Here is a 25,197-nt window from a genome sequence, read left to right on the forward strand (position 1 = left end):
CCTGTGTGCCTTTTATGCTCCAGTCGCCTCATGCCAGCAACCAATGGCAGCTCCGCGCCTCTCAGAAATCTCACTCACCTGGCCTCCTCATTAACTGTGAGCATTCGGCTATGGAAGCCAGAGTCATTAATAAACAATTTAGAAAGAAAGCTAATAAAAATCCAACAAAGTCAGCTACTAAAGACCGTGTTCTCAGCCCTCCCCATTTCCATTTCTAAAGCTTGCCACGTTGCATTATTCATTTCGGGTGACAGATTATCCCCTGGATGGAATGGGTGCCATTAAATGGGGGAGGGAGATAAACAACCTGGTGCTAATCAAAACATCATTATTGAAGATACAGAGAGAAAAAGAGCTCTACCCTAAATGGACATCAGTGGGAAGAAATGTGTTCCTGCATCTTCATAAACAATGAAAAGAGCTAAGAGGAAATCAGTACGAGATGAGACATTACTCAGCTGTTCTGCCTTGTTAACAGTTGCCACCAAGAATCAGGTCAGGGAATAATACTAGCAAGCCTGCTTCAGATTGACCCAGGGAGCAGGCAGGGTCCATTCTTAGGAGGCCTAGCTGAAGGAAAGCCTACACGCAAGGACTACACAACATAACTTAAAAAGAAAAAAAGAAGAAATCTGCTACGCAAATAGCCACCCTCTTAAGGATGGTAGCCCATATGCTTTAGCCTTCAGGGCCAGGATACCTACTAAATCCCTCCCTCTCTCTCAGAGTGGAAATTAACTGGAGGCCAGTTATTTATTTATGACATTTATTTCTCACCTTTCCCTCCAAGAAGTCCAGGGTAGCATACATAGTCTCTCTCCTCCCCTATTCTTATCCTAGTCAGGCAGAGAAACAGTGACTAAGTATCATGTCTGAGTGGAGACTGGGACCTGGGTCTCCCCAATCCTAGCCAGACACTCTAACAACTACGTTTTCCAAGGCAAGAAGAAGGTATCCTCTTCTCTTGAATGTGGCCCATGACCCTAAGAGATTCCACCTCTCTCTTTCTGCTGGGGGCCTGGGGAGGCAGCTTAAACACTAACGCTTTGGATCCAACTCATGAGATGTGTCAGCTTTACTGGGTCTCTGATCTAGCTACTACACACCGGTACCCCAACTTGCAACCTTACACCCAGTTGCTTGGGAGCCCAGGCCATTTAAAAACAGCACTCAGTATCCCTAGGAAATGTTTCAGAAGATTTGCATCAATTAAGTTCATGTGATTGGGCAGAGGGGACACTCTAAAACAGGAATAGGGAACCAGTGACCCTCCAGATGTTTACTGGACTGCAATGGCCACCATTATCCTTGAGTATCAGGCCCGCTGGCTGGAACTGATGGGAGCAAAAGCATCCCCTGGAGGGCCAGCTTTCGTAGCCCTGCTTTAAAAGGACAGCAAGTTTCCATCGTTATAATTGATAGACTAAGCAACTAGAGCTTTAGTTGATTCATAGGAAGGGGACAATTTTCATCACAGAGAGGAAATTTCTCATGTAAATTAAAGGCAGCAAATTAAGGGCATGTTTTGGGAGGGGGTTGGAATACTGAGTTGTCAGTGTGGTGCTGTGCATAAGTCGGTAGAGCAGCCTTTGGCAACCTGACAAACCATTTTGCACTACAACCAAATTAGTTTTCTGCTAAACATTTGTCTCCCGGCATTCCTTGGATGCAAAAGGTGAATATGACCTGGCTGCCTTTCACCAAGTCTGTGTGGAACTCTGCTGGCCAGTTGTAGTGTTAAGAGATGCAGTTCTTTTGCGACTCTAATGTAGATTTGTTTTTTTGCATATGCAGGTCACCCCAGTGTGTAGCTCCTGGTGTGTGGTAGACAACTGCTTCTGCACATGACACAATGGTAGGTTTCTTAACACTTCACGTGGAAGACTTCAGCTTCCGTCCCCAACATCTTCTGGTAAGGCTGGGAGTGTTCCCAAACTGAAACCATGGAGGAGAGTAGCTGTCCACCAGGGCAGACAATCCTTAGCTGGATGGACCAATGGCCTGACCTGGTAAATGGCAGCTTTCTTTGTTCTACTTTGGCCATCAATTTGCACCTGAGCCACTATTTCAACCTAGAATCTTGGGGTTCTAGTTTTGTTTTCAAAAAGTTGCTCATATAAGCCTCTCAATCCCTGGTGTCATGAGCAGCCTAGGGCTGGGAAGGCTAAGGTGCTGACATTTAAAGCCCTAAACTGCCTCGGTCCAGTATATCTGAAGGAGTGTCTCCACCCCCATTGTTCTGCCCAGACACTGAGGTCCAGCATCGAGGGCCTTCTGGTGGTTCCCTCGCTGTGAGAAGCCAAGTTACAGGGAACCAGGTAGAGGGCCTTCTCGGTAATGGCACCCACCCTGTGGGTTTTCCCATCAAAGAGAAAAACAACTACCAGATTTTTTGAAGACATCTGAGGGCAGCCCTGTTTAGGGAAGCTTTTAATGTTTAATAGGTTATTGTATTTTAATATTCTGTTGGAAGCCGCCCAGAGTGGCTGGAGAAACCCAGCCAGATGGGTGGGGTATAAATAATATATTATTATTATTATTATTATTATTATTATTATTATTATTAGCGGTCATGCCCCCACAATGCTCACCAGATGACCCCTGGCATTTTGTTTATTTTTATTTATTGCATTTTGTACCCCACCTTTTTCTACAAGGTTCTCCTCTTCCCCAGAATATCCTCACAACAACCCTGTGAGGTAGGTTAGGCTGAGAGGCAGTGACTGGCCCCAAGGTCACCCAGTGAGCTTCATGGCCCAGTTGGGATTTGAACCCTGGTCTCCCAAGTCCTAGTCTGGCACTCCACCCACCGCACCACACCAGCTCTGCAGCAAGTGAGCCTAACCTACATCACAGGGAGAAAGCATTATCTTGTTCTCCTGGGGCTCAGAGGGAAAGCAGAAGCAAGGGCCAGGCCAGGTCAAGTAGAGCCAAGCAAAGCAAGACCCCGGGGGACCCCTGAGAGCTGAGAAAGTCGTTGTCCCAGAAAAGCTTAAGAAGGTTGACAGGGCCTTCCCCCCAGTGGCTCCAGCCCTGTTCCCCAGGGATGCTGTCTGACAAGGGCCTACAGCCAACTCTGCAGCCACATGGCCTTGCGTGGCTGTGGAGCTACAGGGGAATCTGAGGATAATGGGAGTGTACTCAGGCTGGGGTGGTGGGAAAAGAGGTCTGAGAGCTATCTTCCCCCAACTGGATTTACAGAAGGGAACAAGGCAAGGATGTCCATTGTTCCTACTACCTTTCATTCTGGTCCTAGAAGTGTTGCTTAGAGATATTAGGCAAGACGAGAGGATTGTGGGAATACAGATTTAAAAAGAAACTAGGTACAAACTAAGAGCATATGCTGATGACAATGTTAACCCTGGAAAGCCCATTGCAGGGAGTAGGAACTCTTACGGACAAACTAAATGACTTTGGTACATTAGCAGGTTTTAAGATGAACCACCAGAAATTGAAAATTTTAACAAAGGATATGACAACAGAAAACCAGAAGGTTTTGCTGGAGAAAACAGGGCTTCAAATTGGGGGAGGTAAAGGTACCCCTGCCCGTACGGGCCAGTCGTGTCCGACTCTAGGGTTGCGCGCTCTTCTCGCTCAAGAGGCCGGGAGACGGCGCCATCCAAAGACACTTCCGGGTCACGTGGCCAGCGTGACAAAGCTGCAGCTGGCGAGCCAGCACCAGCGCCGCACACAGAAATGCCGTTTACCTTCCTGCTATAAAGCAGTACCTATTTATCTACTTGCACTTAGGGGTGCTTTCGAACTGCTAGGTGGGCAGGAGCTGGGACCGAATGACGGGAGCTCACCCCGCCGCGGGGATTCAAACCGCCGACCTTACGATCGGCAAGTCCTAGGCACTGAGGTTTTACCCACAGCGCCACCCGCTGAAAACAGGGCTGAAAACCCGTTGAAAACAGGGCTTCAAATTGGGGGAGGGGGTGGAGTTAAATACTTGGGTATCACTATGATAAATATGAATTGTACATTGTTTCAAAACAAATATGTTAAAACATGAACTAAAGCCAATTATAATAGGTAATTGAATATATTATTCTCTCTCTCTCTCTCTCCCCCCCCCCCACACACTGAACAGGACTTGTTCACAATAACATGTTCATATAACATGTCACTGAATGTCATGGGTTCCATGGTGCCAACCTGGCTGGGAACCAGGACACGGAAGGAGTAGACTCATGTTGACTTCAATACATTTAAAAATAAAAATAAAAAATGAACAAGTGCTGTGAATCAGCTCTACTGATGAAAAAAAACCCCACACAGAATTAAATGAATGAGAGTCTTTGGGGCCCGTGAATCATAACTCCTCTAGAGGGCAGCACTCCATCACAGAGACAGCTGAGCCCCAGTGACAAAGGCAGCCAATCCTTCACCCTTTCTCTCTCTCGCTCCCTGTGAAATAAATCCATCAAGACTGCTGGGCTCTCCCAGAGCGGTTTGTTCACACAAGCACAAACTGCATTTGATTTGTCGTCACTCGATTACTTAGAACATGACGCCTTGCAGGTGAATTGAGTGAAGTGAATCCGCTGAAAAGCATGGTGTTTGTCTGGGCCGTTCAATTTGCAATGCTTCATACATGAAATTTAGAGCTGAGAGTGAAAACTCAAGTGTGGGAGGGGTAGAGAGAACAGATTATGTTTGCCAGTTTCAGGGACTGGAGCTTCTCCCGAGTCCATTCCCGGTGTCTGGTTGAAATGACTGGACAACTGAAAATGGCCCAAAATTGATATGGGGCTATGGCTGAGGTTTCCTTGAACCTGTCACTTACCTAAAGAAGTAGATTGGAGATAATTTTTCTCTCTTTCTCTTTCTCTTCCTTCCTTCCTTCTTAAATGACTTACTGTATAATCATAGCACTGTGAAGTTGGAAGGAACCCCAAGGGACATCTAGTCCAACCCCTTTGCAATGCAGAAATCAACACTGAAGCAGCCCTGATGCTTTAAAACCTCCACTGAAGGAGAGTCCACCACCTTCTAAGGGAGCCGGTTCCACTGTCAAACAGCTTTTACCATCATAAAGTTCTTCCTAATGCTTAACCAGAATCTCCTTTCTTGCCATTTGAATCCATTGGTTCGGGTCTTACTCTCTTGAGTAGCAGAAAACAAACTGGAGCCATCTTCCCTTTGACAGCCCTTCCGATATTTGAAGATGGCTATCATATCACCTCTCTGTACTCCAGGCCTAATCCACACCAGGGGTGATAAAAGTCACACCTTCCATCTGCTAGAGGAGGCCTAGTGGGGTTTCTTGGAAACAGTATCCTAATGTTGGCAGGGCATCTGGAAGCTGTTGTTTTAATTTCCTACAATTACCCAGGTATTGCACTGCTCCAAGGCATTGTGGGAAATGCAAATAGCAGCTCTATCTAGAACTACCTGCCTGCCACTGACTGGAGTACAGAAAACTGATTAAAAGGGAGGCATAAGTTGGGGTCCAGACCAGTAATGCTGGAGCCCCCCAGTAACTGCCTGAGGGGAGGAATGGATGAGTCCGCCCATTTTTTGTTTCCCCCAGTTTCTCACTTCTCTGATCTTCAGTTCTCTGCATTACCACCTCAGTGTGCAATTTTAAAAAGTCCCCAGGGAAATTCATCGGCATTTTAGTGCAAATTTCTCCTAAGATGCATTTTTCTGTGTGCAATTTTGCCCAGTATATACACATTTCTGCAAGATCTTTCCCTTAACGCAATGCATTTCCCTTAACACAATGCATACAAATCACATTTGTAGGGACACTTTACCCCAGTATATGCATTTCTGAACACATTGCAGGGCCAGATAACTGTACTGAAAAATTCTGAGCATTGCAATTTTTTTAGGGGTGGCTGTGTTTTTGTTCTTGTATTGTTTCCGAAAGCACAGATCATAGAGGCTCACCTTTAAATGTGAAATCAATCTAATCTATCCCCCTTCCCTACCTGAGTGTCTGAACATAGACAAGCCTTTCAAGATCTCTCGAGGCAACAGCTGTTGGTAAACTCATATCTTAACAAGCCTATAAGGATTTTGATTGTGGGATTAGAAGCAATCCCCTCCAGCCCCCACCTTTCATCCAGAATTAGCTTCTTAACAGACTCAGGAAGGCTCCAGACCTCATCTCAACAGCTTATTAACTAACATTCAAGCAAATGGCAGGTGATCTTTATGCTTTGCCGCTCAGGTGCAGAGATTAAAAGCAAGGACTTGGAATTGCCTGGATGTTTCTCTCCCTCCTGTGCAGGCCTCCCAGACATCAGAGAGTTATACAACTCAACTCAAGAGGCATATGGAATGTAGGCTGGCCATCAAGGGAGCAGCAGCAGAGAATATTCAGAAGCTGTAATCCACTGTGACATTCCGGGGCTTAAATTTGAGCACTGAAGCGAAAGTAATGAATGAACAAAGCCTGATTCACACACACACACCCTTTTGTTTATCGAATGGTGGAATGACAGCAAAGATGTAAGCATGTGCAAGAATGGGCTGACGTTCTACCCAGTGGAACATCACAACAGGGAGAACTGCATCCAGGAATGTGAGTCAAGTGGTTCTGTTGGCAAAGGGGAACGCACTGTCCCTTCTTCAAGTGCTAAGAAATTCAGGGCTGTCTGACGACATCCAGTTTGCTTGGGGGGAGGAAGGGGGGAGAAGGACGGTGTCTTTGTTGTTGTTGCTGCTGCTGGCACCTGCCTGTCTCGAGAGACAACAGAGTTTGCATCCAGGGTGAAGTCAAACCGCTGGAGAATCACAGCACCTGCTGTGGCTGCAGAGACAGGTAACTGATAACTGCTGCCTCCCACATTCTTTCTGCAGGGTTAGCTGCACCAAAGTGAGCTCTCTGGGATGCAAGCCTGGGCAGTGTGTAGGGAGGTCCTGGGCTGCCCAGACGACAAGACCCCCCTCGCAGCCTCAGTGGTCAAAAGGAAAAGGAAAGCAGAGCAATCTGTTCGGCACCAGCTTGGCTGCAGGAGTCACTGTAAGGAGGCCCGTCTAGTCCAGCATCCTGTTCTCACAGTGGCCAACCAGATGCACATGGGAAGCCAGTAAGCAAGCAGGATTTGAGTGCAACCTCACTCTCTCCCCCCTGTACCATTTCAAACAACTGGCATTCATAGGCACACTGCCTCTTGACAGTGAAAGTGGAACATAGCCTTCTCTTCCATGATTTTTTCTAAGCCATCCAAATGATCTCATGCATAGATTCAGCATCCGTTCTGGCTGTGTAGAAACAAACACAATGAAAAAATGTACTGGGCCCCCTACAGTCCCCCTCAGGGCAAGTGTAGCCAACATGGTACCTTGCAGATGTTGTTTGACTCCAGCTCCCATAAACCTCAGCCACTATTGCTAATGGTCAGGGATAATGGGAACTGTAGTATGGCATACCTGGGAGATGCCATGGTGGTTGCATAGCCTAAGGTTACCAGGTTTTTTCCAATGAATCCAGGGACACTTTAATTAACCGCCTTTCGGAGCAGCCCCATCCCAACTCCTACTTGTGTGCAAGCAGGAGGGGGCAGGGATCTTTCAGGCAGTGCAATGCCTCCCTTCCCATCGGAGCAGCCCCAATCCCATTCCTTCTTGCGTGCAAGCAGGAGGGGGTGGGGTCCCTCATCTGGGAAGCAAGGCTTCCTGTTGCCTAACTGAGAGATCCCTGCCCCCTTCTGCTTGCACGCAAGCTTTGATAAGCAGCATGAAGCCTCCCTTCACAGCTCAGAGATCCCCGCCCCGTTCCTGCTTGCACACAAGTAGGAGTTGGGAGGCTGCTCCGATAGGCAGCATGAAGCCTCCCTTCACAGCTTAGTTGCTGGGGTCGGGGAAGGTGGAGGCAGCCCGGAAGCTGCATCTTAGAGCCCCTGCACCATCATCTTAAGGAGACTTCCGAGCCAGCCTGAAGCCAGCCAGAGCCAACTGCTCTGGGCTGCTGAGAGACTGCCGCTGCTGCGTTTCCCGGGGACATTAGATGAAATCCGGGGACATTCCAGGGATGGAATTTGTCCAGGGACTTATTCACAAATCTGGGGACTGTCCCGGGAAACGGGGACATCTGGTAAACCCTAGCCTAGCCTACCTTTTGGATTTGGGAGGATCTCTGCACTTTTCTGCTGCTGGGTATTGCTTTGCAGAGAAAGAAATATTGGGTCTGGCTCACCTTGTGTTCAAAAAGCCCTCTCAAAGCTATCCACCTTGTTTGTGGGCATGGATATGGGAAGGGGTGGGGGAGAAATTTCTGAGGGGTGAAGCACAGGCTCTTCTCTCTCTCTCTCTCTCTCTCTCTCTCTCTCTCTCTCTCTCTCTCTCTCATTTGCTGCTATCCTGCAAACTGGCTTGGTAGCTAGGTCAGTGCTTTGCATTCTCCACAACATCCTTTCTAGGTATTTGAAGGTGGGGGGTGGCAGAGTCACTATAAAAAAAAATAACATTTCAGAACATACAAAGATAATTCTGCAAAGTGGTTTTCATTTTATATAGAGTGAGAAAAAGAAAAATGTCAGAAATTCTCGGAGGGGTCTTTATAGAAATTATGGTTCACCTCTTGAACATGATGACAAAGGCAGTGAGTCCCTATTCAAATCCTCACCTCAGCTACAAGCTCATAATGCAGCTGGGGAAGGACTAAAGCTCAGAGAGAGAGAGCATCTGCTTTGCATGCAGAAGGTTCAATCTCCAGTATCTCTGGTTGCGTCTGAGAAGGACTTTTGAGTGAAATCCTGGAGAGCAGCTGCCAGTCAGTGTAGACAATACTGAGCTAGATGGACCAAGAGCATAAGGCTGTTTCCAATGTTCCTGTGTTGCCTTAGAAAAAGCCATCCTACTTATGTGATATATCTGCTGCAAATGCAGATACCTTAACAAAAATACACCGGCAGCCTATAATAAGAAGCAACGAGCTCCGTTCGCACTGCATGCCAATTTCGCTGTTTGTTTTTTAAGCCCTTCTGATAATTAAAGGGCAGATTATCAGAAGGTCAGCCCAGAGTTAAGCGTTAACCAAAACAGAGAACAGTGGTGGGGTGTATGAAAAATCGCTCTTCATTTCCCCTGCAGGAGCTACGGACCAAGAAAACAACATCATCTGAGATCAGATTAAACATGTTGTTTTCACAGGCAGATCCCGATTGAGACATGGGAGGCAGCAATTCATCCCCCTTCTCCTTTCATTCATGAGCAGAGAGCCAGAAATGCCCTCTGAATGAAAGGTGAGCTTAGAAACAAGAGGAAGAGGAGAGAGCCAGTACAAAAGGCAGAAGAGACTTAGCCCAATTAGCCAGAGCATCTGCTCAAACCACGCTCTTCCTGTGCGAGTATCCAACCTGGCCCCACAGCCAGTCCTCGCTGGATAGACTATGGTGGATATTTGACCTCAACAGAATCAGAGGAAGGATTAGCACCAAGCCCCCCCCCTCCAAAAAAATCAGGGCCCAAGCGTTGTATCTGTTGGAGACTGCTCTCCTCCCAAGGAAGAATCATAGAATTGTAGACTTGGAAGGAACTGCCAGGGTCTTCTAGTTCAACCGGCTGCAAGACATGAATGTTTTGCCCAACACTGGGGCTTGAACCCGTGAACTTGAGATGAAGGGTTCATGCTCTACCGACTTAGCTACCCCAGCAGTAATGCCAGCTGCTTCCTCATGATGCTTCCTCAGGTTTGATTCAGAAGGCACAAAAGCCTTGCCAGCGAACTCTCTCGCACACATAGGAAGTTGCCTTCTGCAGAATCAGACCGCTGGTGCATCTAGATCAGTATTGCTGGGCGACAGCTCTCCTGAGTTCAAGACAGGGAGCACCTGGAGATGCTACAGACTGAACCTGGCCATCTTTTGTATGCAAAGCAGATCCTCTTCCACCCAGCTATGGCCCTCCTCCCTGAACTTGGCTTCTTGGAACCCAGTTGCATCTGCTTTTCATTTTAGAAAAATCCCGAGGCATAGATGGCAGCCATAAATTGCTAATAATGGTGGCCTCTTTGAAATGCTCTCCCCATTTCCCTCTCCCGCCCCCAGGCAAACACACTCAACAGCTTCTGATCAAGCCAGCAGCAGTTGCTGTCTCGGAAACAAACAGATATTAAATAGTTTAGCACAGTGGGGATAAAAAAAGAAGAAGAGCAACAACAGAACACCAGTTCTCTTTGCATCAGTGTCCTTCGAGCATCTGGCGGTACGAGAGCAGGCACATGCACACATACACAAAGGGATGGGCAATCTGGGCAGACAATAAATATTTGTCATGATTAACAGAGAAACCAATGACTGCCCCATTAGTGCTCAAGCTCAATTGTCCTCCTGGAGGAAAAAGCCAGAGCGGTGATCAGTCAGGATTAAGTGTGTTATTGGGGATCAGCCACTAGGCAGCTTGCTTCCACATGATTCTGTATTTGCACTTGATGCGGCACACGGCTGTCCTGCTTGTGACATATTGGGGGAGATGGGGACAGGCGGTGTCTCACCTCCTGAGGCACTTATGGGGCAGGTCTCCAGGTTACAATCCAGCAACCCTACCTCAGAGCGTACAGTCTCAGTTCAGTGGATTTAGCCCAGACACTTCCACCTGAAGGTCCCTAGAGAACTTTGAACAGCCAGCATGTAATGTGAATGATCAATTGACTTCTTTTTCAGACACCACTTCCTTTGGATGAAAGTATCATCTCCTTTGTCTATTTTTTTGCAGGAGGGGGATAGACTTACAGGAGGCTGAAGCAAGAAGTTCAACTCGGTTTGCATTTGAATGAGAAACCACCCAATTCACACTTTTTGGATCGGCATGCAAACGGAAACACAGCCATCCTTCAAAATGCTCAGTTCCCCTAATTTTGTAGATGCAGTTCCCTAAGCACACAATGTGTACACAAATCACAGAATCATAAAATTGTAGAGTTGGAAGGGACCCTAAGGGCCATCTAGTCCAACCCCCTGCAATGCAGGAATCGCAGCTAATGCATGTATGCATAAAATGCATGCCTGAGTGAATGTCCAATCATACATTATATTGGAGAAAATTGCTTGTACAAATGTTTATATGAATCAAAACTGCATACAAACATGTCCACTCTGGGATAAATTATCACTAAAATGCTGGCAATTTTTTCCTGAGGATTTTTAAAACAACTTTTGCTGTAGAAATGTGAAGAATGGAATTTAAGATTGGAAAACATGAGAAACTGAAGTTGACAGATTCATCCTCCCCCCCACCCAAAAAAACCCCTCCTGTTCCTTCCCCATGGCAGATCCTGTTCTCCACAGGCAGAATCCTTAATACCTGTTGGCCCCTTAGTAGGAAATTATCCGGCAAGAATAGCCAAAGAACAAAGAAAACATTTAAGCATGCCAAAGCTGAGAAAGAAAGAAAGAAAGAAAGAAAGAAAGAAAGAAAGAAAGAAAGAAAACTACTCAGGAATAGAAATACCACATATTGACACAAAAAAGAGACCTATCCCAAAATAGATGGATTTCTCAGACTTCAGCTGCTATTTAAAAGGCGGCGGAGAATTGTGTGGGTGTTTGTGTTTACAAACAAAAGGATGCTGCTACTCTAAAAATACAGTCAGATTTATCCAAGCACAACTAACACTGCTAATAGAACAACTCACGCTAATGGGAAGAGTCAGCCCTGCTGAGGCAACACAACGGCGTTTATGTTGACATTAGTGGAGCGGTGCAGAAAAATGGCCCAGAGTACCTTGGCGGAGAGGCAGCAAAAGGGCTAATAAGAGGAGTAATAATTCCCTTGCTCTCTGAAAGCAGAGCACTACTGAATGCAGTTTTTTTTTAAAAAAAAAGAAAAAGCAGATGGTACAGTCCTCCCAGGAGAGTACTGATTGCAGGTGGCTTTGTCAAGGGGAAAGGCAGGGTAGCAAGACCACCACCCTATCCATCAGCCCAACGAGGACCACAAGTGATTTGGTTCCTCCCCTCAAATAACTGTTTACAACCTCAGCTATTCCACCTACATTCATCAGAAGCAGAGGTCAGACAGCAAGGCCCGGCTGGGTCCGACTCCGGGATTAAATCACTTCCTGCAGTCTCTGATTTCCCAGGGTTCCTAGGAGATCAGGGCACGTATGCGGTAGTATCTAGGGTCATGGGTGTTCCCTACCCCCTCACATTGTTGATGGGAGACTGAAGGTTGGAAAGAAAAGTGGGAGCAGGAGCAGTGGCAGAGCAAGCCAATCGGGCGCCTGGGGCAGCGCACGTGCCCTGCGCCTAGGGGCAGGGCCAGCTGCCCAGGGGCGGGGCCAGCCATCCATGGGGCGGGGCGAGCCAGGGCAGGATGCTCCGCAGGGCTTCTGAGGAGTCTGCCTGCCTCCTCCCACTCAGCCGCCCTACAGCTGAGGGGGAGGTGGCGGGTGGACCATTTGGGGCAGTGTGGAGTCTGCGGGTGCCCAAGCCACCTCGTCACTCCCTGGAGAGATGCGTGGCTCAGGCGTGCTGCAGGCCCCGCAGTGAGTGCCGCCCAGCATTTTGTCACTCCACTCAGTGGTGACACCCAGGGCAGCCCGCCCCCACTGCACCCCCCCTTCCTCCGCCCCTGAGCAGGAGGAAAGACTTGTGGCAAAATGCATCTCCTTTACGTATTGTTTCTTAACTCTGAAGGGTTTTGATCTGTAATGGGCTCAAGGGACTAAGGCTGCATTGCACCATACATTTAAAGCACCTCTCTCTCTCTCTCTCTCTCTCTCTCTCTCTCTCTCTCTCTCCATCTCTCTCTTTGAGTTATAGTTTCACACAAACACACACACACACACACACAGAGAGAGAGAGAGAGAGAGAGAGAGAGAGATAGTGCTACAATTCCCAGCACCTTTAAACTACAATTCTCAGAATTCTTTAGGGATGTCTTATGCTTAAAACACATATGATGTCTATACAGCCTCAGAAAAAATTATTTCCAAATGCATGCTATTCCCCAAAATTTTCAGCCTTGCCTAAGGAAGGTTCTGTTGACCTTTGTTTCGGTTTCTCTGGATCTTATTATATTTATTTTTGAGACAGAGAGACCAGATTTGCACACAGTGTTAAAAACATGGGCCCACAATGGAGCTACAACATAACAGATGCAACATTAGAGACTGATCTTTTGAGAGCTTTAAGGGTACTGGAATTATGCCCCATACTTATTGCATTTTCTTCAGGAAGCATATAAAGTATAGATGGAATATACTTTCTATATAAGGAGATGGAGACCTCGGCCTAACAGGGCCTTTGAATCTGCAAACAAGGGGGATTAAAGGTGTCTGTTCATGTGTTTGTTTGATTGTTTGTTTTTTGTTCCTCAGGGAAACAGCCATTGCAAATGTGTTTGCAATGTGAAACAACTGAAATGGTCCTGAACACGATTCTCCACTTGTCTTTTGTGGCAAAGCAGATGAGGCAACAAACAAACCCAAGAGCACAAATTTGTTTACCTTCTTGAAATCATGCTTGTTGCCAAGTTTCCCAGAGGGCGTCATGGCGGTGACTGTGAAATTATTTGGGTCTTCGCAGTCGCGGATTTTGGATTCCTTGATAAGAGAGTCCAGCTTCTTCTTTGCGATGTTCTCCACTCGCTTCCGATTGGTCGAGGCCTGCAGGTAAGACAGGGGAGGCTGGGGGTTAAGACACACAGGAGAGCTGGGCACTTGGATTCTAGCCCAAAGCCTACTAAAACGTTACAGAAACGTTAAATGAAAAGGAAACAGACTACGGCAAGCTCTACATTTGCTCAAAATAAACTACATGCCAAGACTGGATTGGTAGTCTCATGGGGCATAGCCACACTACAAACAGATGCTGGTTTTACACAATCATTGCTTCCCCCAGAGAATCCTGGAAAATATTGTTTGGTTGAAGGTGCTGAGAACCCTCTGTTTGAGATCCCCAGCCCTCCTTCCCAGGGAATGACTGGTAACTCAGATTGAGTGTGCAGGATGGATATAGCCCCATGATTTCTACACTGGGCAGCAAAGTTATCATTCTATTTCTCGTTGCTAGAATGATAGAATTCTTCTTGATACCCAGGAGAGGTATTCTGAAGTGCCCTCAACAAGACAAATTCCTTTGGTGGAAAAGTGCCTCGAATGTGTTGTCTGTGATCAAACAGAGTGATGTTGTTGAAAGGAAAAGCGAAAAGCACATATTTTTAAGAATACTTTGCAAAACTGAAAAGGAACCAAAAAAAAAAAAAAAAGGTGGAGGGAGGAAACTACTGTTAGCAACAAGAACAACTTTGACGAGACATGCTTTGTTACCAAGCCACTAGCGTTCTTCTCGGAACAGAAGGAAAGCTTAGCAGACTCATCGTTGTGCAGTTTTTCCAAGGCTTAAATCACTTGCAAGGGAGCCAAACACTAGCCATTAAAGGTAGCTGGACCCATAGAGAGAAAAATTGTGATTGAGATAGAGGTGGCCAAGGGTACTCGATGTGGAATCTATCATAAGTCAATGGTAGGTAGGTCATAATTCAGTGTAAAAGAGCAATATGCTGAACATATACACAGTGAAAGGCTTAGGGTTCCCCACCCCTTTAAAATGCAATCCCATGTATGCTTACCCAGAAGTAAGTCCTACTTCAATGGGGCTTCCTCACTAAAAAGCGTAGTTGCAGACTCTATTTCTTAAACCATTTTAATATACAGTTAGGTGTGAGGCAAATCAGAAATTCAGACCAAGTCCCTGTCAATCATCTCAGAATCTTTGCATTCATTGACCAGCACAGGGTATCTTCAGTCCTCCGTTGGTATTATGGAGCTGGCGATTCAAATCCAACTCAGAGCACCACGGCTATTCTTATTACAGTGGTACCTTGGGTTACAGACGCTTCAGGTTACAGACTCCGCTAACCCAGAAATAGTACCTCGGGTTAAGATCTTTGCTTCAGGATGAGAACAGAAATCGTGCAGCGGGAGGCCCCATTAGCTAAAGTGGTACCTCAGGTTAAGAACAGTTTCAGGTTAAGAACAGACTTACAGAACAAATTAAGTTCTTAACCCGAGGTACCACTGTATTTAGATAGCATCTCCAGAGTGATCAAAACACTCCACATGCGCAATATTTGTTTTAGACAGGAAAGTGGCCCAAGTATGATTCATCCAATATATTAACCACCACCTTGAGGATCCTTACGCAAAGACAACAGCGCTATCCATTTATGAGGAGGAGGTATTAGAAGGCTTGTGGGAACCATTGAGGTTTGAAGTAGTACCAAAAATCTTTAGAAAAATTATGTAAGAGAACACACATGTACATAAGCACCCTTCCCCCGCTATAAAACAAACCCAGTCCAGTGAGGAATGAGGTTGTTCAGTTGTCAGATGATGTTGAGAAATGGGGCGGTGAAAATGGGGAAGGGGAATGGAATGGGATCTTTAAAATGACATGGCTGGCTCAATGAACACCAGCACTCCACATCAACATTTGAGTTCTCTCTTAATACATGTAAGTGGGATCTGAAGCAAACAGACTCCACTTAGATGTATTAAGAGCAAACTCAAATTATGAGATATGCTGGCTGTGTAGCCCAAACAGGGTTATTGAGAAATAAAAGGGATGCTCAGTATGCTTGGAGGAGCCCCAAACTTTCCAAAAGTACAAGAACTCTCTTTTTTGGGGGGGGTGGAACAGCCAATAAAAACTGTGCATGCTCTGTGGTCACAGAATGATGTCTGCTGGGACGGAGAATGGGATACCAAGCAGGGGAACAGAATGGAGTGTCCTGGATATGGGCTGAGCCAGCTGGCTGCAATATCAAACAGGAACGCTCCACACAGCAACTTTCTTGCAGCAGGTCCCACATGTAATAAATAGAAACTTGTATTTTTGTCCACAAAAGAGAGAGTGAGAGACAGAATCATATGGGGAATGCTTTGAGCTCTCAGAAAAAAAGTATCTTCTAAAAGCATAGTACTGTTATATATTCTGGTCTATTTCTGGAGCTTCTTTGTAGATTATGCATTAAAACTTTCCCCACGAAAACAGGGTTGGAAGCCACCCTGGGATCACTTTTCACTGCAGAATTCATTCAGAAATAGACCTACAATGTCATTCTCCTACTTTACTGATATCTGCCCAGCAGTGAGCCAGGCCCCCAAATTTCAGGCACATCACTGCAGTTTTCACTCTGCAAATAATAATAATAATAAAAACCACACACAAAAATGCCAAGAAAACAAAGTGAATCTTCCAAATGGAGTATCATATTTTTTGCTCTATAAGACGCACCAGACCACAAGACGCACCTAATTTTTGGAGGAGGAAAACAAGGAAAAAAATATTCTGAATCTCAGAAGCCAGAACAGCAAGAGGGATCGCTGCGCAGTGAAAGCAGCAATCCCTCTTGCTGTTCTGGCTTCTGTGATAGCTGTGCAGCCTGCATTCACTCCATAAGACGCACACAGATTTCCCCTTACTTTTTAGGAGGGAAAAAGTGAGTCTTATAGAGTAAAAAATACGGTATATGCTTAAAAAGAAATAACGAAGAAAAACAGGCAGTGTTAACTTACTGGGGTAAAATATAGAGTCTGATGTGGTGTTTTGAGCCCAAATCAACCCAGGCAAGGAATTCTAATGCCCTTCTCCTGATACTACACACATGGCTTTGTTTTCGGACATTTTACAATCCTGAAACATGTGTGAATTGACTTTGGCTAGAAAAAATATACCATAAACTGTATCATTCATTTTACCCAGTGTTGATTTTCTACTACACTGGAAGTTGTGCAGGGTAGAAAACAACCTCATAAAACTGCCTGGTTTTCGGCTTCCTTGGAAGAGGGTTAAATGGCATATGATGCACAGTAGGAATGTGTGTGCATCTTTCCTACCTGTTGGCTCTAACTTCCAAGCAACTTGCACCTTCAGAAGAAGACAGCCTATGCTTTCTTAATTAGCCACCGAATGGGGATTAATGGTATCAAAATACCAGCTGTCAGTTTCCATGCTTTCAAAGTGCCATTCAAGAGCAGGCCCTGTCAAACGCATCTGGAAACCCAGATGTTGCTTGCAGAAAGTTTTGGTTTGTTTGTTTTTTTCTCCTTTTAAAGCAGATGAAACAAATTGAAAGCTAATGAAGACAAAGATGCAACACAAAGTGAAGGTCCCTGCTCCGGCTTTTTAAAAAAAATATAATTTAAACAAAATCAAAAGGAAACATTAATACAATACAGATGGGCCCCTTCAGAAGGAATGAAGATTTCTCCACTCTTAGTTTCATCTTCCCAACTTTCCTCCAAGATTTTTTCTTTTCTTTTCTTTTTCTTTGGGGGGTGGGAAGGGGAGAAAGGAAAATGAAATTTCATCTCCTCTCCTCACTAAAGGCTGGTGCTTGAGTGAAGCCCAGGAAGATTCGCAGCAGGCAAATGGCAACAGATTCAATTGGGTTAAGTATTGATTTTCTATAGTGTTTGTGCAAGCTATTGAGAAAACAGACAAAATTACTTTCTACTCCCGTTGCTTCTAGGGCTTGAACCTCATGCTGGCATTTTTAGCCTAGTGAGCAACCTGGGAGGGGGTTCCTCACACAGTTGCAGCCTTGCAAGCCAGGCAAAGGGAGCTGTCCAGAAGGAGGAGGTCCTGATGCTAAGCAGTGGGGAAGCTCTCCAGAAGGCTCCTAGGGTCCGCCTTGGAGGCTCTTGCGTCACCAGTTTCCAGTCCACAACTGGAAGTTTAAGCCAAGGATGGAGAAGCTGTGCTCCTCCAGATGTTGCTCGACTGCAGCTCTTATGAGCCCAGCATGGCCAATAGTCAAGAATCATGGGGATTCTAGCCCAACAACATTTAGGTGGCCACAGGTCCCTTGCCCTGGTGCTGAAGTACTTGGCCTGGCTATGCCCACCCTTCCACATGCACCATAAGAACACAGGAATACCCTGCTGGATCACAGGTTGCAGCCTCTGATAGCTCAACCCTCCATGAATTTGTCCAGTCCTCTTTTAAAGCCATCCAAAAGTTGGTGGCTATTGCTGCTTCCTGGTCTGTGTGACTTCCACCATTTAACTATGCACTGCATGAAGAAGGACTTCCTTTTATCCATCTTGAACCTTCCAGCATTCATGGCCAGGCTTCTTTCTTCCCAATTTGTATGAGCTGGAACGCCTCCTGCAAGCACTTGCACTGCCAAGAACAATTATCAGCTCACACAGGATGTGAGCCCGTTGCTCAGATGTGTGGCTCGTATCCACCAGCAGCCATTTGTTCAAGTTTGTGGCCCCAGTTTAATGGAACTTCCTTCCACTATAGGTCAGACAACAAACCCCTCCCTGGCAAACATCTGGCATCTTTTGAAAATGTTTATTTTGATCCCACCAGGCATTTTAAACTGAATTCTGATATTATAGTTTAAACTGATTTTTATTATCATTGTTATAAAGCCGCTTGTACACCACTTAGAAACCATTGTTATTAAGCAGTCTATTAATGGTTGGAATAAATAATATTTAAATAAAGTGCACCTGTGTGAGACAGAACGATGGCCTGAGTTTTAACTGGTCTCTGATCATGAACAGGTGCATGTTTTGTTTGGATTTAGCACAATTTGAGTTTCATAGTTTTGCTGAGCATTTTAATGTTCCAATGCGATAGGACCACAACACCACCATCCAGTATCTCTCTCACCTACCCTACCCCACCCCACCCCCGTTTCAGCACAACTGTGGTTTGGTAACGCAGCAATTTTCTACACTGCTTCAAAGCTAAGCAGGCTATAACTCTATGACCGACAATCTGCTTTTACCATACCTTCCACTTTGAAAGGGTGCAGTGGGTCAGGAAAGAAAAGGAGACAAAAAGTCATCAGAGGGAATGTCAGACATCACAAAAGAACTGATAGCTGGGTTGACAAGGTCTAAGAGAATTTTTAAAGCCCCCACCTCCAGTACAGCACAGGTCTAAAAAGTTTGTCCTCCAAGGAAACACTCAGGAGAACCAAAAGGCAAAACTTTTCCTGGACTGTTATTACTGCACCTTTGAATAGACACCCCACAAAAAAACAAAGAAATCCACCACATAGGAAAAACAGCATGTCAAGGAGACAGTAGAATGGAACCCTTTTTAAAATATCTGTGGCGAAGTATTGTTTTTCTTCTGAAAAATGCAAACATTCAAACAGGCAGTCCTTAACCTGCAAACTTTAGCAGTCCAGGACATGCTTTTCTTTGTTATTCTGCTGAATGGATAAAGGTAAAAACAAGAGGAATGTAGCAATAAGAAGGTGAGGGTAAGAGATAGCAAATCTGGAAGAAAAAAACCAAGAGTACTACCAAAACCCCATCATTTTCTCCAATGCCGCCTGCTTCAAAAAATGGTATTTGATGATGATTTTTTAAAAACAAAACAAAACACATACCTGCCTGTTTAAGATCAGAATCTCCTATTAGCTCAAGCTCCACAAAACAGGGAAATTGGAAGCTTAACAGGCCTGCCCAGTTACCAGCAATGGAAGCTGGGGAACACCACCAATTCTGCTGGCTCACAGCTTAACCTCCATGCTCCTCCCCACACTTTTCTCCTTGGTCTTTCAGGCCCAAATCTATATGGTAAGCATAGGCAAACTCCAAATGTTTTGGGACTACAACTCCCATCATCCCTGACCACTGGTCCTGTTAGCTAGGGATGGTGGGAGTTGTAGTCCCAAAACATCTGGAGGGCTAAGTTTGCCTATGCCTGCTATATGGGGAAGATGGGGAGCCTGGGACCGTCAAAGATTCCCCACAATTGTGCTCGTTCTGAACTGCTTTTTGAAGCATCAGAGGCTCACCGTATTGCTATATCCTCCTGCTAAGAGCATAACGCCTAAACACATGCAGGCTCTTTTCTCCTCTAGAAAAAAAAACCCCATCTGCGGCAGTGTATTCCCGTATTGCCAGATGTTTTACCAGGTCCATAATCAAACCACTACACCACATTGCCCTTTTACTTTGGATAGGAGCACAGCGGTGGCACAGTGCAAAGTGGGCAGGGAGTATGGCCTAGTGGCTTGAGTGTCTGACTGGCTAAGCAGGTGGCATGTGGTTCACAGGGATTTATTGCCACAGTAAATCTCTTTCACTGTGACCTACAGCCCTGGATCATCATGAGATAAAACTCTGGAAGAGAACACCACTTTCCTCCTAGCAAATCTTCGGGGGGGGGGAGAGGCTCTGTGTATGTGTGTGTTAAATCTGGGATGGTGTGTCTGTGAAGAGGGTTCTTGTGGGGTACGATGTGTGGGGTGTTTCAGTAGGGCATGCCATTTATCCCTGTGGATAGCTCATTTGGTAGAGCATGAGACTCTTGATCCCAGGGTCATGGGTTTGAGCAATAGTTTCCCTACATTGCAGGGGGTTGGACTAGATGGCCCTCATGGTCCCTTCCAACTCTACAGTTCTATCATTTTAGGGGGTGAAGAACACCCCACCATAAAAGGGTGGGGTGTTTTTCACAGCTAACAAAGCACCCAACCCACCCCAATTCCTGCAGAAACACCTTTATTCAGCTCAGCTTTAACACTGGTAAATGTTATTCACTAGATCAGTCCCAACTCCACTCTGCACCAACTTTTGCATTAAGGGCCCCCTTCTGCATTGTAATACTTACGTCTCCATTCATCAGTTTACAGTCATCTTCCATCTCATCGGCACTGTCCTCATCAGACACTTCTCCTTCCTCTACATCTTCGCTAATGTTAGCTGGAAGTTTCTTCCCCTGGGAGGCAAAAGCATAATTAAGCTGCACAAACTAGAAATAAGAATCAATACAAAGCACTGTATTGATGGCATCTTAGCCAAGTGAGCATTAAAAAAAAAATCACAGAAAGATAACACGCACACATTCATTTCTTGCAATTTTATTCCATTTAAGGAGCTAAGGGTAGTACACTCAGATTAAGTCCATCTCCCTTATTTCATCTTCACAACAACCCTGTCAAGTAAGCCTGCCACTGCTTGGGCAGAACATAATTTATATCCATTTGGTCACCAAAAGAGCAACATCTTCTAATGATGTTTGTGTCATTTTGAAGAGCCAAAACTTCGACCAAGGTTGCTCTGATACCAATGCCTCAAAATGGAGGAGTCCAAAGCAGGCAGGGTAATATATATTTATTGACTGATAATCTTCACAGCCACCAAATCCTTTAAAAAAGGGCTGAATGACCTGAGGTGCTAGGTTATCCATTATGAGTGAAGAATCATCCCAGGTACTTATCAGAAGCTCTATCTAAATGAATCGCTTCAAAGATGGGAGAATTTCTTCAAGAGAGTTGCCATTGATCTCTCGCACTTGAAAATTCAATCATCTATAAATGGCCACCGCCAGGAGCAGACTGGATGAAAATGCTTGGTGAAAGTTAACTGAACAGTGTCAAGCTCTGTGTGGTACACACAGGAAGAGTAGAGAGCACAGGTGCAGAATCTTGATGACCTTGAGGCTCCACCTCTTAACCAGCCCCAACCAGAATGGTCGGTGGACTGAGATGACACACACATTTCAGTCCAGCAATATCTGGTGGGCCACATGTCCCACAGTCCTGCCCCTACCAGCCAAAGTGGCTGTGTTCTGCCTCCACTGCCATAGGCAGTATATCCGTGCCTGGGAATCACAAGAGGGGAGAGTGCTGATGCACTCAGCTCCTACTTGCCGGCTTTCTATAGGCACCTGACTGGCCACTATAGGGACAGATGCTGCACTAGATGGGCCATTGGCCTGATCCAGCAGCCTCTTCTTATGTCCTTATGATGAAAATCCATTCCCAGTAAGGTAAAGGTAAAGGACCCCTGGATGGTTAAGTCCAGTCAAAGGTGACAATGGGTTGTGGCGCTCCTCTTGCTTTCAGGCCAAGGGAGTTGGTATTTGTCCACAGACAGCCTTCTGGGTCATGGGGCCAGCTTGATTAAACCACTTCTGGCGCAATGGAACACCGTGATGGAAGCCAGAGTGCACAGAAACGCCATTAACCTTCCCGCTGGAGTGGTACCTATTTATCTACTTGCACTGGCGTGCTTTCGAACTGCTAGGTTGGCAGGACCTGGGACAGGGCAACGGGAGCTCACCCCGTCGCAGGGATTCGAACTGCTGACCTTCCAATCGGTAAGCCCAAGAGGCTCAGTGGTTTAGACCACAGCACCACCCACGTCCTCCCAGTAAGAGTATGCACTGACCACAAGATTCATTTTAGACCTCAATTCGGCACTATGGGAAACAGTCCGATTCTGTCTTAGGAGGCTGGACCAATTTGATCCAGGTCCAAATCTCAATTAAAAGAAAATAAGTTGTGTGCCTCCCCATTCACTATGGGGTGGTGGTGTTATTATGGGGGGTTATTATATTATTGTTGTTCTTGTTGTTACTACTGCTGCTTTTTTAAAAAAAAGCTCTAAGTTTTCTTATAACAGCCATAAGTTTGAAGCAAGCTTATAGAATCATAGAATCATAGAATCATAGAGTTGGAAGAGACCACAAGGGCCATCGAGTCCAACCCCCTGCCAAGCAGGAAACACCATCAGAGCACTCCTGACATATGGTTGTTTTCTCCTGCTCTGGAGCGTAGGACTCAAACCAATGGCTTCAAGTTACAAGAAAGGAGATTCCGACTAAACATCAGGAAAAACTTTCAGATAGTAAGAGCTGCTCAACAGTGGAAAAGTCTTCCTTGGGAGGTTGTGGACTCTCCTCCTTCCTTGGAGGCTTTTAGGCAGAGGGTGGGTGGCCATCGGTCACGGATACTTTAGCTAAGATTCCTGCATTGCAGAGGGTTGGGCTGGATGACCCTTGAAGTCCCTTTCCAACACTACAATTCTATTATTCATTTTGGCACAGTCGGATAACATCTTAAGTCATAATAGTCTCTCACAGTGGATAAAGGTAAAGGGACCCCTGACCGTTAGGTCCAGTCGTGACCAACTCTGGGGTTGCGACGCTCATCTCGCTTGATTGGCCAAGGGAGCCGGCGTACAGCTTCCGGGTCATGTGGCCAGCATGACTAAGCCGCTTCTGGAGAACCAGAGCAGCGCACAGAAACGCCGTTTACCTTCCCACCGGAGTGGTACCTATTTATCTATTTGCACTTTGAAGTGCTTTTGAACTGCTAGGTTGGCAGGAGCAGGGACCGAGCAACGGGAGCTCACCCCGTCGCAGGGATTCGAACCACCAACCTTCTAATTGGCAAGCCCTAGGCTCTGTGGTTTAACCCACAGCGCCACCTGTGGATAAAGCCCAACAAATGGCAGACAAACAGCTCCATCAGGTTTGGGGCCAATACTTTTTTCTTTTAAGACTCCAGGGCTGTAACCAGCAATGCTGACCCTCTGTTGCTGATCGATTTTTTTTGTATGGGGGTGGGGAGGTTCAATGGGAGGAGCTTCTATAATGTCTATCAGCAGCTGATTTTATGGTTGAGTGCCTGTTAAAAAAAAGGTTTTGCCTGAAATTTAACCTGTGCTGTGAAAGATTCAGGTTTGTCAAGTATTTTGATTCGAAGAAGAGAAGATTCCAGTTGAGTCCTACTTACAGTAGACTAGTGTTCCCCAAACCAGAAATATTTTGGACTACAATTCCCATCACCCCAACTATTGGTGATGCTGGCTGGCTGGCTCTGGTGGGAGTTGTAGTCCAAGAAATCTGGGGGGCACCAGGTTGGGGACAGCAGCCGGAGACACCCTTCTGCCCAAAATAGTAAGGAGCTGCAGGAGTGCCTAGACTACCTCAAGCTTCACAAAGCACGCAATCGAATTCACCTCTGCAATGAGGCTGCATTTTAATGTTGTATTTTAAGCTTGTTTTTAAGTTGTATTTTAATCAATTGTTTTTATACCTGCTGTTAGCCGCCCTGAGCCCAGTCTTGGCTGGGGAGGGCAGGGTATAAATTATTATTATTAATGGACAAAGTGAACATAGCTTCAAAACCAAATTGGCCCCCATTCTCAGGCACTGGGAACATTTGAGCTAACATTTAGGCTGGCCAATAGGGGAAGCTTTTTCCATTTGATATATTAACAGACTGTCTCCTACACCCCACCACCACCCCAAAAATCCAGAGGGTACTTCACTTGCTGCCCTCAAATGTCTATCAAAATGTCAGGCAGCTTGCATAGAGAGTTAAACAATAACACCAACAACCTTTGCCACCACTCCAGGGGATATTCCATTCAACAACTTCACCAGCTAGCCGTAACAAAAGGATGGAGGCAATGAGGACTGCTTGGCCGGCACGTAGGAGAGTAACGAGAGGGGAAGCTACAATGGCAGCACTTCGACTGGCTCTCCTGAGGCTAACTTCACAAGCTTCATGCTACATGCCATTAGAGTTTGATTGATGTTAGGAGGATTCCAGAGAGACACTGGCAGTTCAGGCACAGTCAACCATGGTTATTCATTTAGACACACACAAACCTTCGCTGGGTCTACACTGGCTGCAGCCACAGCAAAGAGGAGCGGCTGAGGCACACACTGTGAATCTTAAAATTTGGAATAGTCTCAGGCTGGAAGATGGCTTCCATTTGCACACAGACATCAGAACAAATCTAAGCGAAAAGTGTGTCTCTGTGTATATACATATAGTAATAGTCCCATAGCCAGTGTTGCTGAAGAATTCTAAGAAACCAAAAAAATCAGTGCAGTTTTGAAAGGTTCAACCCACCATCTTGATTCAAAACAGCTTGTAATTGTATCCAAACCTGCTCCTGGGTCCCAGGAACCATAATGCAAAATGTGGTTATTTATCTTAATATGGTGTATAGCTGACAGACAAACCAACAGCTTCCCAAAATATATAGCAGACATCCTACCTTGACCAATATTTTCCCTTTCAGACTTTCTGGAGAAGGCAGCTTTGTGGGATCTTCATTGCTCACAGAAGACAGGTCCAGTTTGTCCCCCAGGATTTCAATAAGATACTGGGCCATCTTCTTCTGCTGCCCCACACTGCAGTGGTTCTCGATTGACAAAATGACAGGGTACCTTTGGAGGAGGAGAGCAAACCCAGACAAGGAGAAAATGGTTCAGTTGCACACCCAAGGTTGTTTTTTTTCTGTAATCACTTGCTGTTCTGCACATGCACAGCCACATTTCTGGTTCCAGTCCCAAAATGCCAAACACAAGAGAGTTCTCGGTTTGCACCTATGAGGATTCTGACAATGGTGGTCACTCAGTCCAGGGAAAGCCAATGTGATACCCTCTGGATGTTGTTGGGTTACAGCTCCCATCCATCCCAAACAGAAATAGCCAGTGGTCAGGGATGATGCGAGTTGGA

The 25,197-nt window shown here is 45.8% G+C and overlaps 1 protein-coding gene across 1 annotated transcript in view; it reads right to left on the reverse strand.

The window, feature by feature from the left end:
- PLCH2 (phospholipase C eta 2) overlaps positions 1–25,197 on the reverse strand; it is a 115,860-nt gene that overhangs the window by 43,319 nt on the left and 47,344 nt on the right. Inside the window, exons 9-11 of the mRNA XM_053400689.1 lie at positions 24,734–24,905; positions 20,547–20,654; positions 13,406–13,564 (exon numbers count right to left, since the gene is read on the reverse strand). Of these exons, the coding sequence (XP_053256664.1) occupies positions 13,406–13,564; positions 20,547–20,654; positions 24,734–24,905 (439 nt within the window). The remainder of the gene's footprint in view (positions 1–13,405; positions 13,565–20,546; positions 20,655–24,733; positions 24,906–25,197) is intronic.

The sequence above is a fragment of the Podarcis raffonei genome, chromosome 8 (genome assembly GCF_027172205.1).
Source record: "Podarcis raffonei isolate rPodRaf1 chromosome 8, rPodRaf1.pri, whole genome shotgun sequence".
Lineage (NCBI taxonomy): Eukaryota > Metazoa > Chordata > Lepidosauria > Squamata > Lacertidae > Podarcis > Podarcis raffonei.